At 44.6% G+C, this 23,903-nt stretch overlaps 1 protein-coding gene across 2 annotated transcripts in view; it reads right to left on the bottom strand.

Moving 5' to 3' along the window:
• Window positions 1-712: 712 nt before the first annotated feature.
• The window catches only part of RANBP3 (RAN binding protein 3), a 139,726-nt gene continuing 116,535 nt past the window's right edge, over window positions 713-23,903 (bottom strand). Inside the window, exons 11-16 of one of the 2 annotated variants that reach the window (XM_068233744.1) lie at window positions 18,020-18,119; window positions 15,845-15,969; window positions 10,153-10,273; window positions 2,642-2,784; window positions 2,361-2,547; window positions 713-2,242 (exon numbers count right to left, since the gene is read on the bottom strand). In XM_068233744.1, the coding sequence (XP_068089845.1) occupies window positions 2,199-2,242; window positions 2,361-2,547; window positions 2,642-2,784; window positions 10,153-10,273; window positions 15,845-15,969; window positions 18,020-18,119 (720 nt within the window). In that variant the 3' untranslated portion in view covers window positions 713-2,198. The remainder of the gene's footprint in view (window positions 2,243-2,360; window positions 2,548-2,641; window positions 2,785-10,152; window positions 10,274-15,844; window positions 15,970-18,019; window positions 18,120-23,903) is intronic. The other variant, XM_068233743.1, reaches the window with a different exon arrangement.

Consider the following 23,903-nt stretch of genomic DNA (forward strand, 5'->3'; position numbering starts at 1 on the left):
AGTACACTGCGGACCATGTGGAGGTGACTGACAGCAGCGTTCGTGCAGGCGCAGTGAACAACGACCTGGAGGTCATCTTGCACAGAGTCTGTGACTGGGGGACAACAGCTGAGAGCGCAGCTGTGGCACGGGACATAGCAGCTGCCGAGGGCTGGAGGAAGCCCCGGGTAAGTAGTACTTTGGCTAGCATTAGTTGCTTGATGACTCCTTTAAGGCCATTGTACACTAAAATTTACAGTCTATAGCTACTAGACATCACTTGTTTACCACCTTTCCCTACATGATATTGAATCAGATCACAAAGGTCTAATCCAATACAGTCCACATGACCAGCTGCAAGCTTTGTAACGCTATATGTAGTACAAAGTTAATACAGGCACTGATTGCATACTGCTGCCGCCTGCAATTCCTGCTCTCTGGCCTACTCCATTATATTTCAAGAATGGCCTTTCCCAATCAATGTTCGGTCAACTAGGCCTTGATTTTCATTAGATTTGAGGTTTTCATTGAACCCAATGTTTAATCGACTGAAAAACAAAAAAACAAAAACAAAAATAAAGCAGTGTATTATGTGCCCTAATCATTTGCACCAGATTTGAAATGTTTGATCCGGTGATAAATAAAGGGATGTACTTAATTTTTTTCTACAAATAAAACTTTTATAATTTACACAATAACTTTCAAAATGTTAATAGTGCATGAATTGCTGCATCACCTTTAGCCATTTGTTAAAAAGATGAAATATCTGAACTATTTTGATGTATACAATTTCCTCTCCCTGTGTTGAAAATAAAAAAAAAAGTAACTTGTAATCACTATTGCCAGGAGGTGGGGGTGGGGGCTGTTTGAGGTTTTCATGAATGTAATTCTGAAATTTATCTGTAATGAAGCTGCTTAAATTTTAACAGTACTAGTTAAGTTTGTGTACTTTTTATCTACTAGTTTTAACATGTATTGGCAAACATACAAATTTAGTGTGCATTTTTATCCTGTAGCAAAGAAAACTAAATTCATAAAATACTTTGTTTTACTGTAGATCTCTTTGAAGTAGAGAAAATCGAATGAGAAGGCAGCCCCTGTGAGTAATGTCTTGTTGAAAATGAGAATATTGTACCATAGTCGCGGCAAGGCAACTGTATACATACCAGTGGATAAGCTTGTGAACAGAAGCTTTTTTTTTTTTTTTTTTTTTTTTTTTTTTTTTACACATTGAGCTAACAGGACTGATTATGTGTTTAAATTTGTCAGGCTAAACTTTCAAATAGTTAGAGAGTGAGAATTGGGATGTGCCCAATTTTTCACGATTGGATAAAAGCTTGATTCACCAGACAAAAATAAAACTCACAAAAGAACACAAGGATTAGGATACAGTATTCCTTAACTCTTTCCCTTAAATATGGATACAAAAAATAACATTTCACTTTTTCGCACACAAAAAAGCATATTAATGTTAAACTAAAAAAATAACAGAAAATTACCAAAGGAGGGAGGGAAATGAAAACCAAAAGTGGGAATATTTGACTATCAAGTCTTTCAAGGAAGAAGCTCTTAGTTTAAGAGCTTTTTAAAAAAAAAGTCTGTTGAAAGATGTATTCCAATCTGAAGGCAGTCACTTGGGAGTATGCAGAAGTCAGTGGATCCAGACGAGAAATTCCTGTACACGTTCAATAACCACTTTGTTCCTGCACAGGACTGGAATCCAAATTTAAAAATCCACTACAGGAGGAGGCAATCTGTACACTAAGTTGGGAGGGATGGGGGAAGGGGAACTAAAAATATCCACGTATAAAAGAAAGTTAAATTTTGGAAAAGGCAATTAAGATTGCACAGCGGTTAACAGGAGAGAAGAGGAATTCATTTCAACTCATCAATATGATGAGATGATTCATTGTCAGCGTCCAGGCAAGCAATATACAAGATGTTTAGTTTGATACCACCCTGATACCCTTCTAATAGTTTAAAAAAAAAATTTAATTCATGAGGAACTGCATGTATTATCTGGTTTACTTAATATGAAAAAAAAAAAAAAAAAAAAAAAAAGAACAGTTCCTGGGGTGGATGTAAAGTCTGTGTCCTAAGTCCAGCCTTGCAAATAGGAGCTGGTATTAAATACTCCATGAGGCATAAAAGGGGAAGCAGTGGATTGTCACCCTGCCAGGTGAAGACCACCATTATTTTGGGGATGAGGTAAGCAGGTGCTATGTACTTGAGGCAGGTGGCTTTTCTCCTTCATCACTAGGTGCTGTGGGGGTAAAGAGGGGAAAAGAAAAAAAGATAGATAAGGCAGTGGTAGTTAAAACACAATAATTGCAACAAGTAAATAAAACAAGCTATGCCATCCCATGCATAGAAATATTTACCACTTGTGGCTGCAACAGTGGGGTTAAGTATATCATCGTCATCATCACTGTCTTCCTCATTGCACTGGGCGACCTCCCTGACTGGCTCAGGACATTTGGTCTCCACTTCTTGCTCTATACGGCTCCTTAGAGCAAGGATGCGATGATGGATTGCAGCAAAAAGCTGACCTGTGTCTTTAGAGCTTGCCTTTACAAGAAAGGAAAAGACAAAAATTGATTACAACCTTCCCATCTGTGGACAAATCTGTATTCGAAAGAAAAAAAAAATGTTTGATACTCACAGATATGAGAAAGACCTTTACACCCTGATCTTCTGTGTCCATTGCAGTAATACGTATGCTCTTCTCGCTAGCTTTGTCTATCTGCATCTGGGCCCAGAGTTTAGTGTTGAGAATTAATCGTAAACTGCCTTGAGTGCGCATCACTGAAAGGGGGGAAGAGAACAAAAAACAATGATTACGTTTATGTTTAGAAGTATGCCTTAACTGTATATCGTTTAAATCCACAAAATCAATCAGGTGGAAGATCTTACATGAAGCCTAAGGCCTGGTTCACATTAGCGTTCCAGGTCCGGCCTCCCCGGACCCGGAACGCTCTGTACACAGCGGATGGTGAATGGATACATTGTTAATCAATGTATCCATTCACACTCGTGCGACCGTCCGGATCCGATCCGGGAACGCAGCCTGGGGACGATTCGGCTTTTTTCCAACTTGCTGCATTTTTGCCGTACGTCCGCGTGCGGCTGCGGACTCGGGCCGGATCCTGACCCGAACATGCGGCCATGCTGTGCAATGAGAAACGGATGTTTCTCATCACACTGGCAATAGGACCGGATGCTTCCAGCACCGGTCTTATGCCACTTGGGGGGCCCAGACTACACGCCGGTATCCCCCATGCTTGCGGTGCCTTTCCGGCACTGCAATGTATCTAGTTCCGGCTACTTTATTGTAGCTGGAACTGATAAATTCCAGATCCGCAACTTGTGGCCACCGCAGAGACCCGTACGGTCTCTTTGCGGCCCCCGGACCCGGACACTTGCGGACTCGAACCGCAAGTGTGAACGTGGCCTAACAGACTGACATGCAATGTCATGTACCAATATTGAAGGTCCATCTAAGAGGCTGGGTTACACAGTCAATTGCTGTCATCTATGATGCAGCGCACGACTGATGCACAGCACGAGAAGGAATGTTCCACATTTCCTAAGGGACAGTTTACATCTACGCATTGTAACTGAAAACTGTCACAAAATACAGCCTGCAACATTTGTGTGCATGTGGAACCAATCCAAAGAAAAGCAGATCATGAACGCACAGCAACTGATTCAATTAACCACTTCCTCTCCCTCGGGACAAGTATCCACGTCCCTTCAAAATCCCTCTACCTGCTCACTGCCGCGCTAGTTCTCGCCAATAATTAGAGGTGAGATCAATAAATGGGAATGCAGTTACCATTCATTAATCTAAGTCCCCGTGTCAATGAGATGCCTGCGGTTATAAACTACCGAAGTAACACAGCCACGCAGGATTTCCCGTTTGCATACTATTATTCATACGCTGCAGAAAGAAAATGTATGAGGACGTCTTGTGGTCAAATAGTAAAATTACACCTACATACATTTTAATAAAAAGACCTACACAATTAACCTGCTGGGCGGTCTGGACGAGCACAGCTCGTCCAGTACCGCCGGAGGCTGCCGCTCAGGCCCTGCTGGGCCGATTTGGCTGAAATAAAAAGCAGCACACGCAGCCGGCACTTTGCCAGCCGCGTGTGCTGCCTGATCGCCGCCGCTCTGCGGCGATTCGCCGCGAGCAGCGGCGAAAGAGGGCCCCCCTAGCCGCCTGAGCCCTGCGCAGCCGGAACAAAAAGTTCCGGCCAGCGCTAAGGGCTGGATCGGAGGCGGCTGACGTCACGACGTCGGCTGACGTCGATGACGTCACTCCGCTCGTCGCTATGGCGACGATATAAGCAAAACAAGGAAGGCCGCTCATTGCGGCCTTCCTTGTTTATTCTGGGCGCCGGAGGCGATCGGAAGATCGCCTCCGGAGCGCCCTCTAGTGGGCTTTCATGCAGCCAACTTTCAGTTGGCTGCATGAAATAGTTTTTTTTTTATTAAAAAAAAACCCTCCCGCAGCCTGCCTGGCGATCTTAATAGAACGCCAGGCAGGTTAACTCCTTACCTCCCACACTCTCCCATAAATACCCCCACCCCAAAAAACTTTTACATAAAAAAAAACAAAAAACAAAGAAACAAAAACAGTTACCTTAGGGACTAAACTTTAATATGCATGTCAAGGGGCTACTGCTATTCTTTAAATTATGGCTTATAATTCGCGAGAGACGCAAAAAACAAAACAAAACAAAAAAAGCACCTTCATTTTCAAATAAAATATTGGCGCCACAAATTATATTAGGGAAATATTTTTATCGTGTCACTAACCGGGACATATGGGTAAATAAAATGTGTTTGTTTTTTTTTGCTTTTTCAAACAATGTTTTTTTTTTTTTGTTCCATATATATTGACACAATATAAACAATGCAAAATCTGATACATCACATATCTCGCACCCCCCCCCCCCCCCCCCAAAACCCCCCCCAAAAAAACACGAATTGAGAGGTTTGCCTGACTATATACTGGCTGCCTGATTCTCTATTGTCGAAAAGGAGGGTACACACATCAGATAAAAGTCTTTGGAAAATGAAAGATTACAGACCAATTTTACCCCCTTCCATGGAGTATGAGAGCATTCCTACACAGTCTATTCTATTGAGCTGAACTCCCCATCAGATAAAAATCTTTGCAAGATGCTGTACACATGCAACAGATATGTTCCTGCAAAAGATCCGTTCCTGCAAAATGCATTCATAGTCTATGATATCTGCAGATCATCATACACACCTTGTTTAACAGACATTCATCTGCAGATCAGACAATTATCTGCAGATCTGAAAATCCATCCTGGTGGATCTTATCTGCAGATGAATGTCTGTTAAACAAGGTGTGTATGAGATGTGCAGAAATCATAGACCATGAATGCATTTTGCAGGAACTGATCTTTTGCAGGAACTGATCTGTTGCATGTGTACAGGATCTTTGTGTACAGCTTCTTGCAAAGATTTTTATCTTATCGGATACTCCGCTCAATAGAATAGACTGTGTAGGTATGCTCTCATTCTACATGGAAGAGGGTAAAATTGGTATGTGATCTTTCATTTTCCAAAGACTTTTATCTTATGTGTGTACCCACCTTAATTAAGATTTGGGAAAACCTGAAATGTGTCTTACGTGGAATTCTTATTTCACATGGAACACGTATAAAAAGGGAACGTACCCATCAAATATCCACAATGCTGATGGAGAGAGGTAGCTTGGAGACCTTACATAAGACACACAGGGATCCTGGAATAGCCATTAAATTATCAAGAGCGAGACACGAACTTCTGAAAATCTTAGATGCTAAGACTCTTTTCATAGAGAAAAGTTATCAGCTCGGTTATATGAGATGGGAAATAAAAGCGGCCGGGCGTTGGCAAGAGTTATCCATGCTAGACAAAAAACGCCTTACATTTCAAAGATAAATTCACATTCAAAGGGTGTGACATATAAATCAAAGGAAATAGCCAACATTTTTAATGAGTATTATAGCTCATTGTATAATATTCAAAGTAAATATTATACCCTTACACTATGTTAATTGAGGGAGAAAATTCGGGAGTATATGGGGCTGAGTAAAAACCGGGGGATTTCAACAGAGGAATCAGTTGCTTGAGGGGGATTTTTCTGAAGGGGAGCTGATGGCAGTAATTCAGGCTTCAAAAAATGGAAAAAGCCCGGGACCAGATGGTTACACGGCCCCTTTCTATAAAACCTTTCAGAAAGAATTGACACCAGTGATACTTGAATATTTTAATTCTATCTCGGCTTCCACCGCCCCCCCCCCCCCCCCCAGGCTTTACAGGCACATATCGTTGTCTTACCTATGCCCGGTAAAGTCCCAATGGATTGCTCCGGGTTTAGACCCATTTCCCTGATCAACCTGGATATGAAGTTCTTTGCCAGCTTGATAGCAAACAGGCTACGACCGTTAATACCACGTCTGATACATGGTGACCAGTCCGGATTCGTCCCCCATAGAGAATTGAGAGACAATGGCCCATATGCAATTAACTTTTTCTCCTGAGTTTTCACCAAGGTGATAATTTTTAATCTTTTATTTAAAATAACTTTTCAGAATTTTGCAATTGAAAAATTACCGAAAAGTAGTTGAGGTACTCTAAAAATTATTTTGAGCATTTTCTTGCAGGCTATGGTTTGAAAGGGATTTTGACAAGTTTGAAAATATCACCTAGGAGAAAAAGTAAATTGCATATGGGCCAATGTGCTTAACCACTTGCCGACCGCACACTCATACCGTGCGGCGGCAAAGTGGTAGCTGGAAGACCAGCGACGCAGATCTGCGTCGCCAGGTGCCTCCCTAATTAATCAGGAAAGGCCGCTCGCGTGCGCGGCAGTTTCCTGTTAGATCACGGAGCGGGTCTCCGTGAATAGCCTGCGAGCCACTGATTGCGGCTCGCAGACTAAATGTAAACGTAGGAGACATTTGTCTCCTTTGTTTACATTGTACGGCGCTGCTGCGCAGCAGCGCCGTAAGGCAGATCGGCAATCCCAGGCCAATCAGCGGCCGGGGATCGCCGCCATGTGACAGAGGACATCCTGTCACAGGCTGCACAGGACGGATAGCTGCAAGGCAAAACAATGGGTTGAATCAGAGTCACAGATTATGGACTTGGATGTTAGAGCCCTGCCCTGGATCCCTGTGCATCTTAGGAGGTCTTTAGGTTTTATTCCCTTATTGGTAAGAAATTTATTGCAAAACTGGGATGGTCTACTCTCAGTTCAGGATCCTTCACATCTTTTATCATCCATACCAAGCCCTCTAACTCCAATTTTTGATAATCTGGGATTCCTGCCCGCAGTTAGAGCCAGGACCTTTATGGGCCTTGATAGTAGGGACTGGCCGACAATGCGGAGACTTTTGGTAAATGGGACCATTCCTGCCATTGAGGACCTGTTGCTTAAAAATAGCAGAAGTCCGGACCTGTTGGAGTGGTTCCAATATCAACAGCATTGCAGCTTTATTAAAACACTTTCTCCAATGTCTCAGCTAAGGCGAAGCTGCACGGCCTTTGAGAATCTATGCATCAGTGAACATCGCCCAGATCATGTTCTATCAAAAATTTATAAAATTCTTCTGGACATTTCTCCCTGCCAGTTTAATCACATCCAAGTAAAATGGGAAGTAGATCTAGGTAAACAGTTCTCATCTAGGGACTGGAAAAAGGCATTTGCACTGACGCATGGATCCTAGGTCATGTAAAGTACGGGAAAGAAACTATAGGCTTCTGACCCGATGGTTTCGTACCCCAGCTCAGATATCTCGATGGCGGGAGGAGGTGTCAGATGCTTGTTGGAGATGTGGGAAAAAAACAGGGGATTATTAACACATGTGGTGGAATTGTGATAGTATATCCAATCTTTGGAGATTAGCATTTGGGTGGTTTGAAAAAATTAATTAGTATAAAATATCTTGCTTCCCGGCGAGTGCGCTACTTTATATGTTTCCTGGGACAATAAAACACAAAGGGGTCTTTCCTGGGGCATCTAATGAGCTCAGTCAGGTATCTGATAGCCAAAAATTGGAAAATAGATGCCAAATTAGGGGCTATAGAGCTGGCTGAAGCCCTTAATGATACAATGAGGATGGAGGAATAGGTTTTGTCGGCACAGAACCAAATGGCCAAGTTCCATAGCCAATGGGCAGCATGGCTAGAATTTAGAGAGACTTGGTACAGTGACTTCTATTGGTGACCAGGTGTAGATGGGGATGGCCTTTATGGGCGTTAAATATCAATCTGAGATAACAATACTGATAAGCTTCCCCCCCCCCCTTTTTTTCTTCTCTCCTCCCTTTTCCTCTCCTTTCCTCGTTTCCTTTTTTCCCCCCCTTATATGGGGCGGCAGTGGTCCATTCCTTCATGCTAACAGCCTTCTAGGGGTGGGGGGATAGTTGGGGCAAGGGCGGTGGAGAGTGCTTTAACTGTCCTTTCCCCCCTAGCCTTCTTTGGCTAGACTATGTTCTCTCCCTTTACTGGTTTATTTGGTACTGGTATGGGGGAGTGGATGTATTGTTTTACCTATATTTTTAGAGCAATTTTTATATTGGTGTCTCTTTTTTTGTATTTGAATATTGCATTAATAATAAAATAAAGATTTGCTGATGGCATCTGGTTGCCAGAATATGCAGGATCCAAAACGAAACCAAGGCTTTACAGGAGTTGGCCCATGCTAAATACTCTGCACCTCAACAGGAGCGCTGCGTGCAAGTCGTCTACCACATGAATCGACTTGAGCTACACCAAGCTGCGTGAACGTAGATTAGCTTCTGCTGTATTGCTGTATCCCGGGGAGCAGAGAACTCTCTATTTTCTTTATACAGCATTAAAGAGGCACTGAGGGCCATACAATAGAATGCAGTACATTATTCAGGGTACCCACTTTTATGGCCATTTTCCTGGTTTCAGCTAACTAATTCATTGCATTATTCTTACTAAAGTTTGAATTAAATTACAAGCCAATCGAGTAATTTGTCCTGCAACCAGTAATGTTATTAATCAACTTCAGTGAAGTGTAAATATGTCTTCAAGTGACATAATATCAGTCTTTTACGGTTTTCTGCGGCGTTTAATGTGAACCTGAACTGAGTAAAAATTGAAATAAACACATGAGGTAACTTAAAATAAGTAAAAATTACATAGTTACCTTGCCATCAGTACCTCTCAGAAGCTCACCATTTTCTTCTGACAACAATCCCTGACAACATTTTGTCAGAACCGAAATATATCAGTTGCTGTCAGTTATAGCCGAGATGACAACTGATGTGCCAGGTAATGTCCAGGTTTCTCTATAGCACAAGTGGGCGATGTTACAGTTTAACAGTGTGCTGACCAGAAAGTGGTTATGAGGTAATGGTTATTTTCAAGATGGAGGATGAAAAATCCCATTGATCACAGTGGACAAACGGGACACAGGAGCGGAGAAAGATTGAGGAGTAGACCACGCAGGAGGCAAGTATGACCTGTGTATGGTTATTTTGACTTAATTTTCAGCTCAGGTTTTCGTTAAGGTTTTAGAGCAAAAAATTAATTTTGGGGTTTCATACCACTCAACTATTGACACACAGTTTTCATATATGTTGAACTGTAGCCTGAAATTCAGGTTTAATTCCAGCCACAGACTTCCTGTCAGATCAATATAAACAAATCCTAATTTATCTCACAGAATAAAAAAATAAAATAAAAACTTATTGCATAACTGTACTTGGAGATGCATTTGATGGATAATTATTGGCATCACCCTTTAAAGGACAACAATTGGAATGAAAAGCCTATAGACACTGCCATATTAATTCCCTCCTAAACAATACCAGTTTCCCGGCAGCCCTTCTGGTCGATTCGGCTGCTGTAGTGTGTGAACAACACCAGAAACAAGCATGCAGCTAATATTGTCAGATCTGACAATGTCAGAAACACCTGATCTGCTGCATGCTTGTTCAGGGTCTATTGCTAAAAGTATCAGAGGTAGAGGATCAGCAGGACTGCCAGGCAAACTGGTATTGCTTAAAAGGAAATAAATATGGCAGCCTATGCCTTTTTGCTTTACTTATCCTTTAACACACACATCTAGCGATGTGATGAGATGTTGTGCTTATCAAAAACACATGGACTCACCCAGTCTAGACTGCAAAGTGCCATCTTCTGTTGAGGCCATGTCATTCAGTCGTAAAAGACCTCGTCCTCTCTCCACCCAGGATTGTGACACTTTATCAAACACAAACAGTTTGCACTGAATCTGTCACGTGACACGGGGAATAAAAAAAAAAATAAGGATCAAACGCCATCTCTGGCAATACAACATAAAGATTTTCCATTATCCATGAGGACACACAGCATGCGTTACGCCTAGTACACACCACACAATTTTCACAGTGATCGAATCGGCTGTGTAATCACCACGCACACCGCTGACAGAACGATCGATTTCAGTCCGAAATCGATCGTTCCCGTCGATCCATCCGTGCGGAAGCTTTTTCTCGATCGCCGGCGGGTCGGGAGTGCATCGATAGCGGCGTTCGAATGCCTGACGACCGACGCAATACAGCGGGTATACATTACCTGTTCCGGCCGGCGCAAGTCCCCTCATCCCCGCTGTCTTCTTTCCGCACTGGGTTCCGGACCGGCTGCAGCTACACAGAACTTCCTGTCCCGGCAGGAAGTTTAAACAGTAGAGCGCCCTCTACTGCTTAAACTTCCCCTGGACAGGAAGTTCAGCAGCTGCAGGAACGGTCTGGAGCCCGGAGCGGAGAAGACGACAGCGGGGACACGGGGACTTGTGCGTCGGCCGGAACAGACAATGTATGCAAGGGGAGGGGGGGGGGGGGGGGGCACGGCAGCTCCACAGATTGTGATCGGTTTCAGGCTGAAATCGATTCACAATATGTTTGCAGTAAAGGTGGCCATACGATCCCTCTCTGATCAGATTCGATCAGAGTGGGATCTATCTGTTGGTCGAATCTAATGGCAAATCGACCAGTCTATGGCCACCTTTAGATTATTTTCTGTAGAGACTGGTCATCATCTCTGGTGCATTGTCTTCTGGTTATCTCCTGCTGAGTGGAACAATGCCTAATTGCTAGGCAGATAGATGGTTAGATAGATAATTTCCAACATGTTGGAAATTATCTATCTGGCAGGTAAATCTAATGCTGGGCATACACGGAGCGTTTGTCCCTTATCAATCGAGCCGCTAATAGCTCGATTGATAATATCTGACAGGTCTGATGACCCGCCAGATAGATTCCCTGCTCGTTCCCCGAGGGCCGCCAATAGCGGGGAATCGAGCGGAAGATGAGGAGCGCCTGCGGGGACGAGCGGGGATCGATCCGGCCGCCTGTGGGGATGCAGCGGGAGTCGATCCGGTGGCTAATCAAGCCACCGGGTCGACTAGTCTATGCCCAGCATTACAGAAAATCTAACAGAAAATTGTATGGCATAAGTGCAATATATAGTGGTTTCACCTATGCATCCAGAATCTATCCATCAATGCTTTTTTCTCTGAATCACTTAAAGAGTAACTGTTAGCCCCAAAAATCAAATTTAAATCTCTATTGCAATGTTTTAATTACTTTGTAAGGGAGCCAAAAAGGCAATGCAGAAGTTAAAAAGCAATCTAATTTTTTTACTGTGTAGCCTTTTCCCCAAGCTCCTAAGGAGGACGCAAAGCCGCATAACAGATACTGCAGAGCCGCATAACAGATACTGCAGAGCATGCCATGTCTGCCCGACCCCCTCTCCCCCCCCAGGACCAGGTGCCGATGTCTGCCCACCCCCCCCTCCCCCCCCAGGACCAGGTGCTGATGTCTGTCCACTCCCCCCCAGACATCGGCACCTGGTCCTGGGGGATTGCTTTTTAACTTCTGCATTGCCTTTTTGGCTCCCTTACAAAGTAATTAAAACATTGCAATAGAGCTTTAAATTTGATTTTTGGGGCTAACAGTTACTCTTTAAAGCAGGGCTTTTCAACCCTGTCCTCAAGTACCACCAACAGTGCATGTTTTGGTTGAAAAGCCCTGACTTAAAGGACAACTGAGGCAAGAGTGATATGGAGGCCGCCTAAATACCAGTTGCCTGGCTATTCTGCTGATCCATTGCCTCTAATACCTTAAGCCATATACCCCAAACAAGCATGCAACAGTTCAAGTGTTTTTGACAGTGTCAATTCTGACAAGATTGGCTGTTTGGTCGTTTCTGTTGCGATTCAGACACTACTGCAGCCAAATAAACCAGGCAACCAGTATTGTTTAAATAAATATGGAAATCTCCATAGTCTTCTCACTTTAAAAATGGTTCCCACAAGGAAAAAGCATGGGTGAGGTGCTTTAGGGCAAGTAAGACAGTAAAAAAAAAACTAAACTAAACCATGTATTCTTTCCAAAAGGCCTTTTAAAGTCTTTGATCAAATCCATAAGCATAATTTCCATTTGTAGCCGATCTCCGTCGGGTCCGCTCTACTGCGCAGGCGACTTGCGCCTGCACAGTAGAGCGGCCCGACAACTTTCGGCTATTTCCGCCTATCTCCGAGCGGAGAGCCGATACTGCGCTGGAGTCGGGAAGGTAAAAAGACAAGACAAGACAAATAACATTTATATTGCGCTTTTCTCCTTGCAGACTCAAAGCGCCAGAGCAGAGCAGCAGCCACTAGGGCGCGCTCTATTGGCAGTAGCAGTGTAAGGGAGACTTGCCAAAGGTCTCCTACTGAATAGGTGCTGGCTTACTGAACAGGCAGAGCCGAGATTCGAACCCTGGTCTCCCGTGTCAGAGGCAGAGCCCTTAACCATTACACCATCAGCCAACTGCTATATTTACATCCCCGCTGTTCGAGACGCTTTATTGCCGCCGTCGTGGGGCAGAGGACGACGGGGGAAGCCTCAATAGGATCCGGAGGCTTCCCCCACCCGAGGTGAGTACCTCCCAGGGGAGCTTTTTCGTTACAGATTTTCTTTAAGATAGGAACATACTGGAGTATTCCATATTCATCCTTCCCCCACATCTTAGCAAGTTATGATGCGCGTGAGCAGCGGCAATAACTTGTGCGTTAGGAGTGAGAGACAACCACTCTCGCTCCCATCCTGACTGGCCAATAGTGTTGCAGGAGCGAGAGTATCTCTCCCTCCTCTCACTTCTGCTGTGAACAGATATATATATATATATATATATATATATATATATATATATATATATATATATATATATATATATATATATATATATATAAATATACACATACATACATACACACACACACACACACACACACATATATATATATATCGTATCTGCCTTAATAAGCACCAAGAAACAACTGAAGTATATATCAGAATCAATTTTATTTTGCCAAGTAAGGTGCTGCAGGAAAGGTAAGCTGCAGCCAATTATCCTTATATGAATGAATAAGCAGTAGCCACCTGATCAGGGATCTACTAATGGCTAGTCCTCTGCTCTATATGAACAGTATGTGCAACTGACCAAATGTCTGCATCTGCAAAGTAGCTCAATTACCTGCATATGAGTATCTTGCTGGACCCAAGACCCGACCCCCCAATATGCTCCCAAACGTGTTCCGCAAGTGCTTACTTCTCTAGAGGTCAGCCTCTTATTCATTTATATATACTTCAAAAGTTTCTTAGTGCTCATTAAGACAGGTACAACTGTAAGTTGTGTTGTAGTATTGGCCTTTTGGTTTATAGCAATCGTGTCTTACTTAAAGGACAACTGTCTTAAAGGACAACTGAAGTGAGAAATATATGGAGGCTGTCATATTTATCTCCTTTTATACAATACCAGTTGCCTGGCAGTCCTGCTGCTTTATTAGGTTGCAATAGTGTCTGAATAATGCCAGAAACAAGCATGAATCTTTCAGATCGGACAATGTCAGACAGGGCTGTGGAGTCGGAGTCAAGGAGTCTGAGTCAGAGCAATTTTGGGTACCCGGAGTCGGACATTTCATAAACTGAGGAGTCTGAGTCGGATGATTTTGTACAAAATCCACAGCCCTGGTAAGTATTAGGCTATGGAGTCGGAGCCATTTTGGGTTCCATGAAGTCGAAGGTTTTAAACTGAGGAGTCTGAGTCAGAAGATTTTTTTTTACCGACTCCACAGTCCTGATGTCAGAAACACCTGATCTGCTGCATGCTTGTTCAGGGTTTATGGCTAAAGGTATTAGAGGCAGAAGATTAGCAGGATAGATAGGCAACTGGTATTGCTTAAAAGGAAATAAATATGTCAGTCTCTATATCTCTCGCACTTCAGTTGCCCTTTAAAGGGAACCCGCAGTGAGAGATATGGTGGCTGACATTTCCTTTTAAACAATGCCTGGCTAATATTTTTAGCCCTACACACTGAGCAAGCATGTAGATGTGTCTGACTGGAGTTAAAACATTTTCTACTAGGAGAAAACTTTCACAAACCTTCGCGTTTGCTTGACCTGTAACCCACAGTGTTGCTAATGTTGCGTTTTTTTCTGTTCACTTTTTATTTTTTTCTGTTTTATATGTTATACAGTCACAAACATCTGCAAATACAATGGATCCACTTTTTCTAAAATAAAATGTGCTAGTCACATATTACACATTGTTCTCAAAATGTCAATCTTACAATTTAAATTGCAAGGCTCCCTGGATTTCCTCTAGGGACTGTTTCTGCCTCAGTGTGCACTGCTGATAAACCACAGGCCCTGATGAGATGCCATTTTCTGAGATTTCACACAGCAATTTTTTGTTTTTGTTTTTTGACTTGCTGCCTCTACATTGTGTTCAGTGGCCTTAAAGTGTACCTGAGACATTATGTAGTCTAGATATTATTTATATTTACCTGGGGCTTCCTCCAGTCCCATGCAGACCGAGGGCTTTCTCCCAGTTGACCGCTCCAATAAATTAGCCAGTCACCTCCAGTCATGCTACACTGTGCATGCAAGGCAACTCTCCTGTTATAGTCCCATGCCCAGGAGCATTTGGCCATGGAAATGCGACGAGTCATGTGCAGTGTAGTGCGACTTGCCAAATTTATCGGAGAAGAGAACAGGATAACTGAGCAGCCGTCGAAGGAGCCCTTAGCCTGCATGGGGCCGGAGGAAGTCCCTGGTAAGTATAAATGATGCACTTCTTAATGTCTCAGATTTCCTTTAACAAGTTTCCTTGACATCTATGAATAAGTGATACTCACAGCCTAAATGAGCACTTCCTAGTCCATCAAGGTTCTGTCCTGAGCTTGTTTCTGGAATTCTTGAGCTGTTTGTTTTGTAACTGAAATTCCTGGCCATCTTCCTTACTCCGTTCTTGCCTGTACTCTTACTGCCTATCCTCTGGTACTTCATTTTCTCTGCCAATTACCGGTTTACTACTAGCTACATTGTGACTTTCATCCTGCATACTCCCTGGGAATTAATCTGGTTTGTAGACTATTTGCCAGGTACTGACTTTGGGCCAGCCTGCCTTCCCCTTGGTATCTCACCTGGCTTGTAAGCCCCCTATTTCTGACCAGTGATTACATACGGACCCTGCTACTGCATACTTCCTGGTATTTTTTCCCTGGATTATAGACTACTAGTTACTGACCACTTTTGCATACCTTCTGCTATATAAATCAGACACCTGCACTGTCTAATCAGTCTGCAGCTAGTGAAACTTCCAGTGGCAAGTCTCTACAGTGGTTGAAACTACTTAGAACAGCAAACCAAAAAGACTAATATGCTTATCTGGCCAGTGACAGACTCAAAGTACATGAGCTAGGCCAAACAGCTATAGCCATAACAAATTTTCAGGTCCCACTAGAATAAAACGACTTCAACTAATTTGTTCCTCTTACTTGTAAAACATTACTCTCCGCTTCTTCTCCTGTAATTACTTCCACTTTCTCCAGTAAACATCGCTTTGCGGTGGCCTTTGTATATGCAGCTGCAGATTCTGCCAGTGATTCAGAGATGTTATTAGCTGCAAAACATTCAAAGTGGTATCACCAATGAGAAACTTTAATAGATTTTGTTACTTAGACCAGTGCTGGACAAACTACCGGTACAGTGGTTTGCAAAAGTATTCAACCCCCTTGACGGTTTTCACATTTTGTCACATTACTGCCACAAACATGAATCAATTTTATTGGAAATCCACGTGAAATACCAATACAAAGTGGTGTACATGTGAGAAGTGGAACAAAAATCATACACAAACATTTTTTACAAATAAATAACTGCAAAGTGGGTTGTGCGTAATTATTCGGCCCCCTGAGTGAATACTTTGTAGAACCACCTTTTGCTGCAATTACAGCTGCCAGTCTTTTAGGGTATGTCTCTACCAGCTTTGCACATCTAGAGACTGAAATCCTTGCCCATTCTTTGCAAAACAGCTCCAGCTCAGTCAGATTAGATGGACAGCGTTTGTGAACAGCAGTTTTCAGATCTTGCCACAGATTCTCGATTGGATTTAGATCTGGACTTTGACTGGGCCATTTTAACACATGGATAGGTTTTGTTTTAAACCATTCCATTGTTGCCCTGGCTTTATGTTTAGGGTTGTTATCCTGCTGCAAGGTGAACCTGTGCCCCCAGTCTCAAGTCTTTTGCAGACTCCAAGAGGTTTTCTTCCAAGATTACCCTGTATTTGGCACCATCAATCTTCCCATCAACTCTGACCAGCTTCCCTGTCCCTGCTGAAGAGAAGCACCCCCAGAGCATGATGCTGCCACCACCATATTTGAGTGATGTGCAGTGTTAGTTTTTCGCCACACATAGCGTTTTGCATTTTGGCCAAAAAGTTCCATTTTGGTCTCATCTGACCAGAGCACCTTCTTCCACGTCCCCCCCCCCCCCATGGCTTGTGGCAAACTGCAAATGGGACTTCTTATGCTTTTCTGTTAACAATGGCTTTCTTCTTGCCACTCTTCCATAAAGGCCAACTTTGTGCAGTGCACGACTAATAGTTGTCCTATGGACAGATTCCCCCACCTGAGCTGTAGATCTCTGCAGCTCCTCCAGAGTCACCATGGGCCTCTTGATTGAATTTCTGATCAGCGCTCTCTTTGTTCGGCCTGTGAGTTTAGGTGGACGGCCTTGTCTTGGTAGGTTTACAGTGCCATACTCCTTCCATTTCTGAATGATCGCTTGAACAGTGCTCCATGGGATGTTCAAGGCTTTGGAAATCTTTTTCTAGCCCAAGCCTGCTTTAAATTTCTCAATAACTTTATCCCTGACCTGTCTGGTGTGTTCGTTGGACTTCATGGTGGTGTTGCTCCAAATATTCTCTTAGACAACCTCTGAGGCCATCACAGAGCAGCTGTATTTGTACTGACAGATTACACACAGGTGCACTCTAGTCATTAGCACTCATCAGGCAATGTCTATGGGCAACTGACTGCACTCAGACCAAAGGGGGCTGAATAAGTTCACACACCCCACTTTGCAGTTATTTATTTGTAAAGAATGTTTGGAATCATGTATGATTTTAGTTCCACTTCTCACATGTACACCACTTTGTATTGGTCTTTCACATGAAATTCCAATAAAATGGATTCATGTTTGTGGCAGTAATGTGACAAAATGTGAAAAACTTCAGGGGGCCAAATACTTTTGCAAGCCACTGTATTTCCCAGCCCATTGGTGTTTTGGAATCCGGCCCTCTATCCTCTCTTCATGCAAAGTTGTGTGCGGCATGTAATGAGAACTTTAACTCACCCAACTGCACTTCCTAGCGCCAAACTCCATGCCCACAGCGGCGTCATGAGACTCACCATCAGTACATATCAACATGTTGCCACCGTAGCCATGGAGATTGTCGCTAGAAGATACGATTAGGTGAGTTAAAACTATCATTATGTACCTGCTCGCAGCTCTGCAGGGAGGGAAGAGAGGAGAGCGCAGACTTGCGGGCTGCTAGAGGAATGTGCCCCGCATCCAAAACGGTTTGCCCAGGCCTGGCTTAGACTATTATGAAAAGATACAGTTGTATGATGTGGGGAGAGGGGGAATAAAACACACAAATTGCTCACATTTTTCAGGGGTATTTTCCAGCGAAGACCCCTCTGACCCAGACTCTAGACCCGCATTCTCTTTATTGCTGTCAGAACTTGCTTCTACTCTGGGTGGGCTCTAGAAAAGAGATCAACTAAAACTTGTTAAGATATGAGGAGAAAAAAAAAAATTGTTGATACGGCAAGAAAAACAAAAAATAAAGGAAATTAATAAGGGCTCTTTCACACCAGAGCCCTTTTTCAGCGTTTTAACGCAAAGTCTATACTTTGCGTTAACCAAGGTAAAAGGAAAGTCCGTAGACTTTCATTTTACCTTTCACACCCGACGCTGCGTTTCGGTGCGTTACGACGCATCCGGGAGCTGTTTCTCGTCGGGAATTATTACTACCGTTGCACCACAGATTCCCGACGACAGCCACAGGCTAGTCAACGCGAGCAGGAGAACGGCTCCTGCACACGTTGTTAGATGTGAAAGGAGCTTTAGGATTTATTGCTCAATTCTGATTTACTGGATTTAAGATAAACTGAATATTTTCCTGATTAAAAATGTTTTAAAAATAGACAATTTTACAAATTAAGATTTTATGGTTGTTTGCTGTTCCAAATATATGGCAGGTTAAAGGGAACCTTGGCACAGCACGTGCGTATGCATTTAAGTATACCCACGAATACTTTGATATACCCCCTCATTTACCACCTGAAGTAAATCTCTGTCCTCCGATCCAGCCAGTGTAAATTACATTGGTGCGGGCGACTCTCAGCAAAGGGAAATACCGTATTTTTCGGACCATAAGACGCTCTGGACCATTAGACGCACCCAGGTTTAGAGGACAAAAACCAGGAAAAAAATGTTTTATTAAACCTGGTGCATCCATGGAGCAGGGGCATCTTGTGCATCTTCTCCTTCCCTTAATTATGTCCCCCTTTTGTAGTTTGTGTGTCTCCTTTCTGTCCTCTTCTGCCCTGCCTGTGTCCTCTGTCCCCATCTCTGCCCCTGTCCTTGTCCTATGTGCCTGATGTTTCCCTATATGTGCCTGTTTCCTCATCCCTGCCCCCTGCGTCATTATCTATTCCCCTGGTGTCCTTTATATTTGCCCCCAGTGTCCTTATAGCTGCCCCCTGTACTTATAGTTGACCCCCTGTACATATAGCTTCCCCCTGTAGTTATAGCTGCCCCCCAGTGTCCTTATAGCTGCCCCCTGTACATTTAGCTGCCCCCAGTGTGCTTATAGCTGCCCCCCTGTACTTATAGCTCCCCCTGTACATATAGCTGCCTCCCTTACATATAGCTGCCCCCCTATTCATATAGCTGCCCCCCTGCACTTATAGCTGCCCCCCTGCACTTATAGCTGCCCCCCTGCACTTATAGCTGCCCCCCTGCACTTATAGCTGCCCCCCTGCACTTATAGCTGCCCCCCTGCACTTATAGCTGCCCCCCTGCACTTATAGCTGCCCCCCTGCACTTATAGCTGTCCCCCTGCACTTATAGCTGTCCCCCTGCACTTATAGCTGTCCCCCTGCACTTATAGCTGTCCCCCTGCACTTATAGCTGTCCCCCTGCACTTATAGCTGTCCCCCTGCACTTATAGCTGTCCCCCTGCACTTATAGCTGTCCCCCTGCACTTATAGCTGTCCCCCTGCACGACAGCACTTATAGCTGTCCCCCCCTGCACTTATAGCTGTCCCCCCCTGCACTTATAGCTGTCCCCCCCTGCACTTATAGCTGTCCCCCCCTGCACTTATAGCTGCCCCCCCCTGCACTTATAGCTGCCCCCCCCCTGCACTTATAGCTGCCCCCCCCCCCCTGTACTTCTAGCTGCCCCCCCCCCCCTGTACTTCTAGCTGCCCCCCCCCCTGTACTTCTAGCTGCCCCCCCCCCTGCACTTCTAGCTGTCCCCCCCTGTACTTATAGCTGTCCCCCCCTGTACTTATAGCTGTCCCCCCCTGTACTTATAGCTGTCCCCCCCTGTACTTATAGCTGTCCCCCCCTGTACTTATAGCTGTCCCCCCCTGCACTTATAGCTGCCCCCGGTGTATTTATTTCTGCCCCCCCCCCCCCCCCTGTACTTATAGCTGTCCCCCGTGTAGTCATATCGGCTTCCCCGAGCGCCGCTGTGTCCCGCCTGCCTCTATGTAGCGTTATGCTTACCCCCGTGTATTTATAGCTGCCCCCCCGTGTAGTCATGCCGGTTTCCCCGAGCGCCGTCCTTAATGCTCTGTGTCCCGCCTGCCTTTATGTAGCGTGAGGCTTACCCCATAACGCCGCTATGAGTAGCGGTAATCCTCCTTGTAAAGCCGCTAAGGGATTCACGCACGCAGGCAAAGTATTTCCCTCTTTACTTCCGCATTAGTGACATATGCGGAAGTGAAGAGGGAAATACTTTGCCTGCGTGCGTGAATCCCTCAGCGGCTTTACAAGGAGGATTACCGCTACTCATAGCGGCGTTATGGGGTAAGCCTCACGCTACATAGAGGCAGGCGGGACACAGAGCATTAAGGACGGCTCTCGGGGAAGCCGGCATGACTACACGGGGGCAGCTATAAATACACGGGGGTAAGCATAACGCTACATAGAGGCAGGCGGGACACAGCGGCGCTCGGGGAAGCCGATATGACTACACGGGGGACAGCTATAAGTACAGGGGGGGGGGGCAGCAATAAGTTCACCGAGGGCAGCCACAAGTGAACCACATAAGGAGCCGGGGGAAAACAAGATAAACGCCTGGGGACATTGCCGACAAGCAGATCGGAATGTTCCACTTCTTAAGGGGAGGCAGGTCTGTTTTGGCACATTTGGACCATAAGACGCACCAATATTTTCCCCCTCTCTTTGAGGGAAGAAAAGTGCGTCTTATGGTCCGAAAAATACGGTACTCACTTCCCAAACAGTTCTCTGCTGCTTATATAAAGCCTGCAGGCTGCTTATAAGCCAATAAGAAGTGCACACACACGTTACACCTAGTCTGCAGTAATCAATTAAGCAGAGGCTGAGCAAATTCAGCCAGTCGTTGGAGAGGGCTTCAGTTGCATATAGAAAATGGCTATATGGCCAGCAGGGGGCACCAGCAAAGTCGTGCTGTGACCCCGGACCTCCTCTCCTGCACCGAGTACAATCAGAATCAGCTTTATTCGCCAAGTACGCGGAATGACGTAGCCGGAATTGTTTTTGGTACACATGACAATGACGTGCTGCTCATGCAGGGATGGCTTAGAGGAGGATGATGGAAGCCAGAGCATGCGCAGACCGCATGACCCGACTTCCGCTTCCAGGGTCACAGTACAACTTTACTAAGTTGCCGGGCCCAATGCAATTTACACTAGCTGAACCAGAGGACAGAGAGCTTTACTTCATGGGCGGTAAGTGAGGGGGTATAACTAAGTATTCGTGGGTATGAAATCTAGTTTCACTGTTATGTAGCATAGACAAGAAAGACTCCTATTAGACCTACCGGTAATGGAGTTTCTGATTGGCATCCGGGACAACACGAGATCCGGTCCCGCCCAGGATCTGGGGAAACATAACCCCAAGAAGATTAAAAGCCCCCGCCCTCCCTCCAACCTCAGTGCTTCTAAAGGAAACTAAGTCGAACACCAAGATGAAGGAAGTAAAAAAATAGATCTCTCCCGTGACTATTATAAAAAATCCTCCTCATGAATTAATTCAGAAAGGAAAGGTGCCAGATAGGAAAGGGAAGGGTTATAGCCGTTGTCCCGGATGCCAATCAGAAACTCCATTACCGGTAGGTCTAATAGGAGTCTTTCTCTAATTGGCATCCGGGACAACACGAGAGATAAACAAGTAAGTCTTTAATAAGGTTAAAGACTCACCTTTAGGGAGGGACCACTGTCTGTAGCACCTTTCTGCCAAACGATTGATCTTGTTGGGATAGTACATCCACCCTGTAATGTCTGATGAAGGTTGATGCACTCGACCATGTTGCAGCTCGGCATATTTGCTGTATGGTGGCTCCTGCCCTTTCTGCCCAGGATGTGGATAATGATCGGGTAGAATGTGCCTTAATATTATCTGGTACCTGACAGTCACTTTTCTCATATGTTAATGAAATAACCTGTTTAACCCACCTGGCTATGGTTTGCCTTGATGCCTGAAGACCCTTATTCTTCCCCGAAAATAGAACTAGAAGGCTGGTGGATTTTCGAAATTCCCTTGCTCTCTTTAAATAAACCAACAGGGATCTCCTGACGTCTAAACAATGAAATCTCTCCTCCCTCTCCCCCGAAGGATTAGAACAGAAGGAAGGTAGGATAATTTCTTGAGACCTATGAAACTCGGATGCCACTTTAGGTAGATAAGCCGGATCTAATCTAAGTCTGACACTATCTGGACATATGATTAGGAAGGGGTCTTTAACTGATAAGGCTTGCAAATCACTCAACCGCCTCGCAGATGTGACTGCGATCAGAAAAGCTAATTTGAGCGTCAGAAATTTAATGTCAATCCCTTCTATTGGCTCAAAGGGGGACTTCGTGAGGCCATTAAGGACAAGAGAGAGATCCCACTGTGGAAAAATCTTTTGCCTGACTGGTGTAGACCTTTTTAAAACTTTAAAGAAACTTTTTACTAAATCCTCCTGAGCTAAGTGTCTGTCTAGAAGGATAGATAAAGCTGAACATTGCACCTTTAAAGTGCTGGGTGCTAGCTTCATATCAAACCCACTCTGTAAGAATTCTAATACCGAGCTAGTTAGGCCCTGATTCCTGGAGTGAGAAATACACCAGGCTATATACACTTTCCAAACTTTCCGATAGATCTTCTGAGTTACTGGTTTCCTACATTTAAGAAGAGTCTCAATAACACTGTCAGAAAGACCTTTATTCCTTAATATGACCCTTTCAGGATCCATGCGGCCAGTCTGAATAAGTGGGGTTTGGGATGGACCAGCGGCCCCTGAATCAGTAAGTCCGGCCGAACCGGTAGCAGAAATGGTGGACTTGTCGCCATTCTCAGCAAAGCCGCATACCATGGCCTCTTTGGCCAAAGCGGAGCTATGAGAATCAGATTCCCTGATTCTCTTTGAAGTTTCACTAGAACCTGTGGAAGAAGGGTTATTGGGGGGAACGCGTAACTCAACTTGAATCCCCATGGCAGACTTAGGGCGTCTAGCCCCAGGGAGCCCTGACACCTGTGTAGGGAAAAGAAGTGCTTCACCTTTGCATTTGTTGGTGAAGCAAACAGGTCCACCTCCGGGATTCCAAATTTCTCTGTTATTAAACTGAAAACCTCCGGATGTAGTTCCCATTCCGCCTGACTGATCTGCCGGCGGCTCAAAAAGTCTGCTTCCACATTGAGGGTCCCTTTTATGTGAATCGCCGTTATTGATAGAATACGCGGTTCTATCCAACCGAAAATTTCCGACGAGAGAAGCATTAGATCCTTGGATCTTGTGCCCCCCTGTTTCGACAGATATGCTACTGTGGTGATATTGTCCGAAAAAATTCGTACGTGTCTTCCTTCTATCAGGGACTGAAAAAATAGGAGCGCTCTTTGAACCGCCAGCAGCTCTCTGAAATTTGACGATTTCCTTCTTATTGAATCGGTCCAATCCCCCTGCGCATGCTGACCCTCTGTTGTTGCGCCCCAGCCCCAGGCACTTGCGTCCGTAAAAACCTTTATCGGATCGCATTGTCTCCAAATTCTCCCACTGCTTAGACTGTGTGGATTTAGCCACCAGGCCAAACTGTCTTTGATCTGATCTGGTATGCTGATCACGAGATCCAAAGATCCCTGCGATTTGTCCCAGTGGAGTAGGAGAAGGGATTGAAGATCCCTGCCATGGGATTGGGCCCAGGTGACTGCCGGAATTGAAGAGGAAAATAGACCTAGTACCCTCATGATTTGGCGAATCGAGCAAGTCTCTTGAAAAAGTAATCTGTTTACTTC

The sequence above is a fragment of the Hyperolius riggenbachi genome, chromosome 1, assembly GCF_040937935.1.
Source record: "Hyperolius riggenbachi isolate aHypRig1 chromosome 1, aHypRig1.pri, whole genome shotgun sequence".
NCBI classification, from domain to species: Eukaryota; Metazoa; Chordata; class Amphibia; order Anura; family Hyperoliidae; genus Hyperolius; species Hyperolius riggenbachi.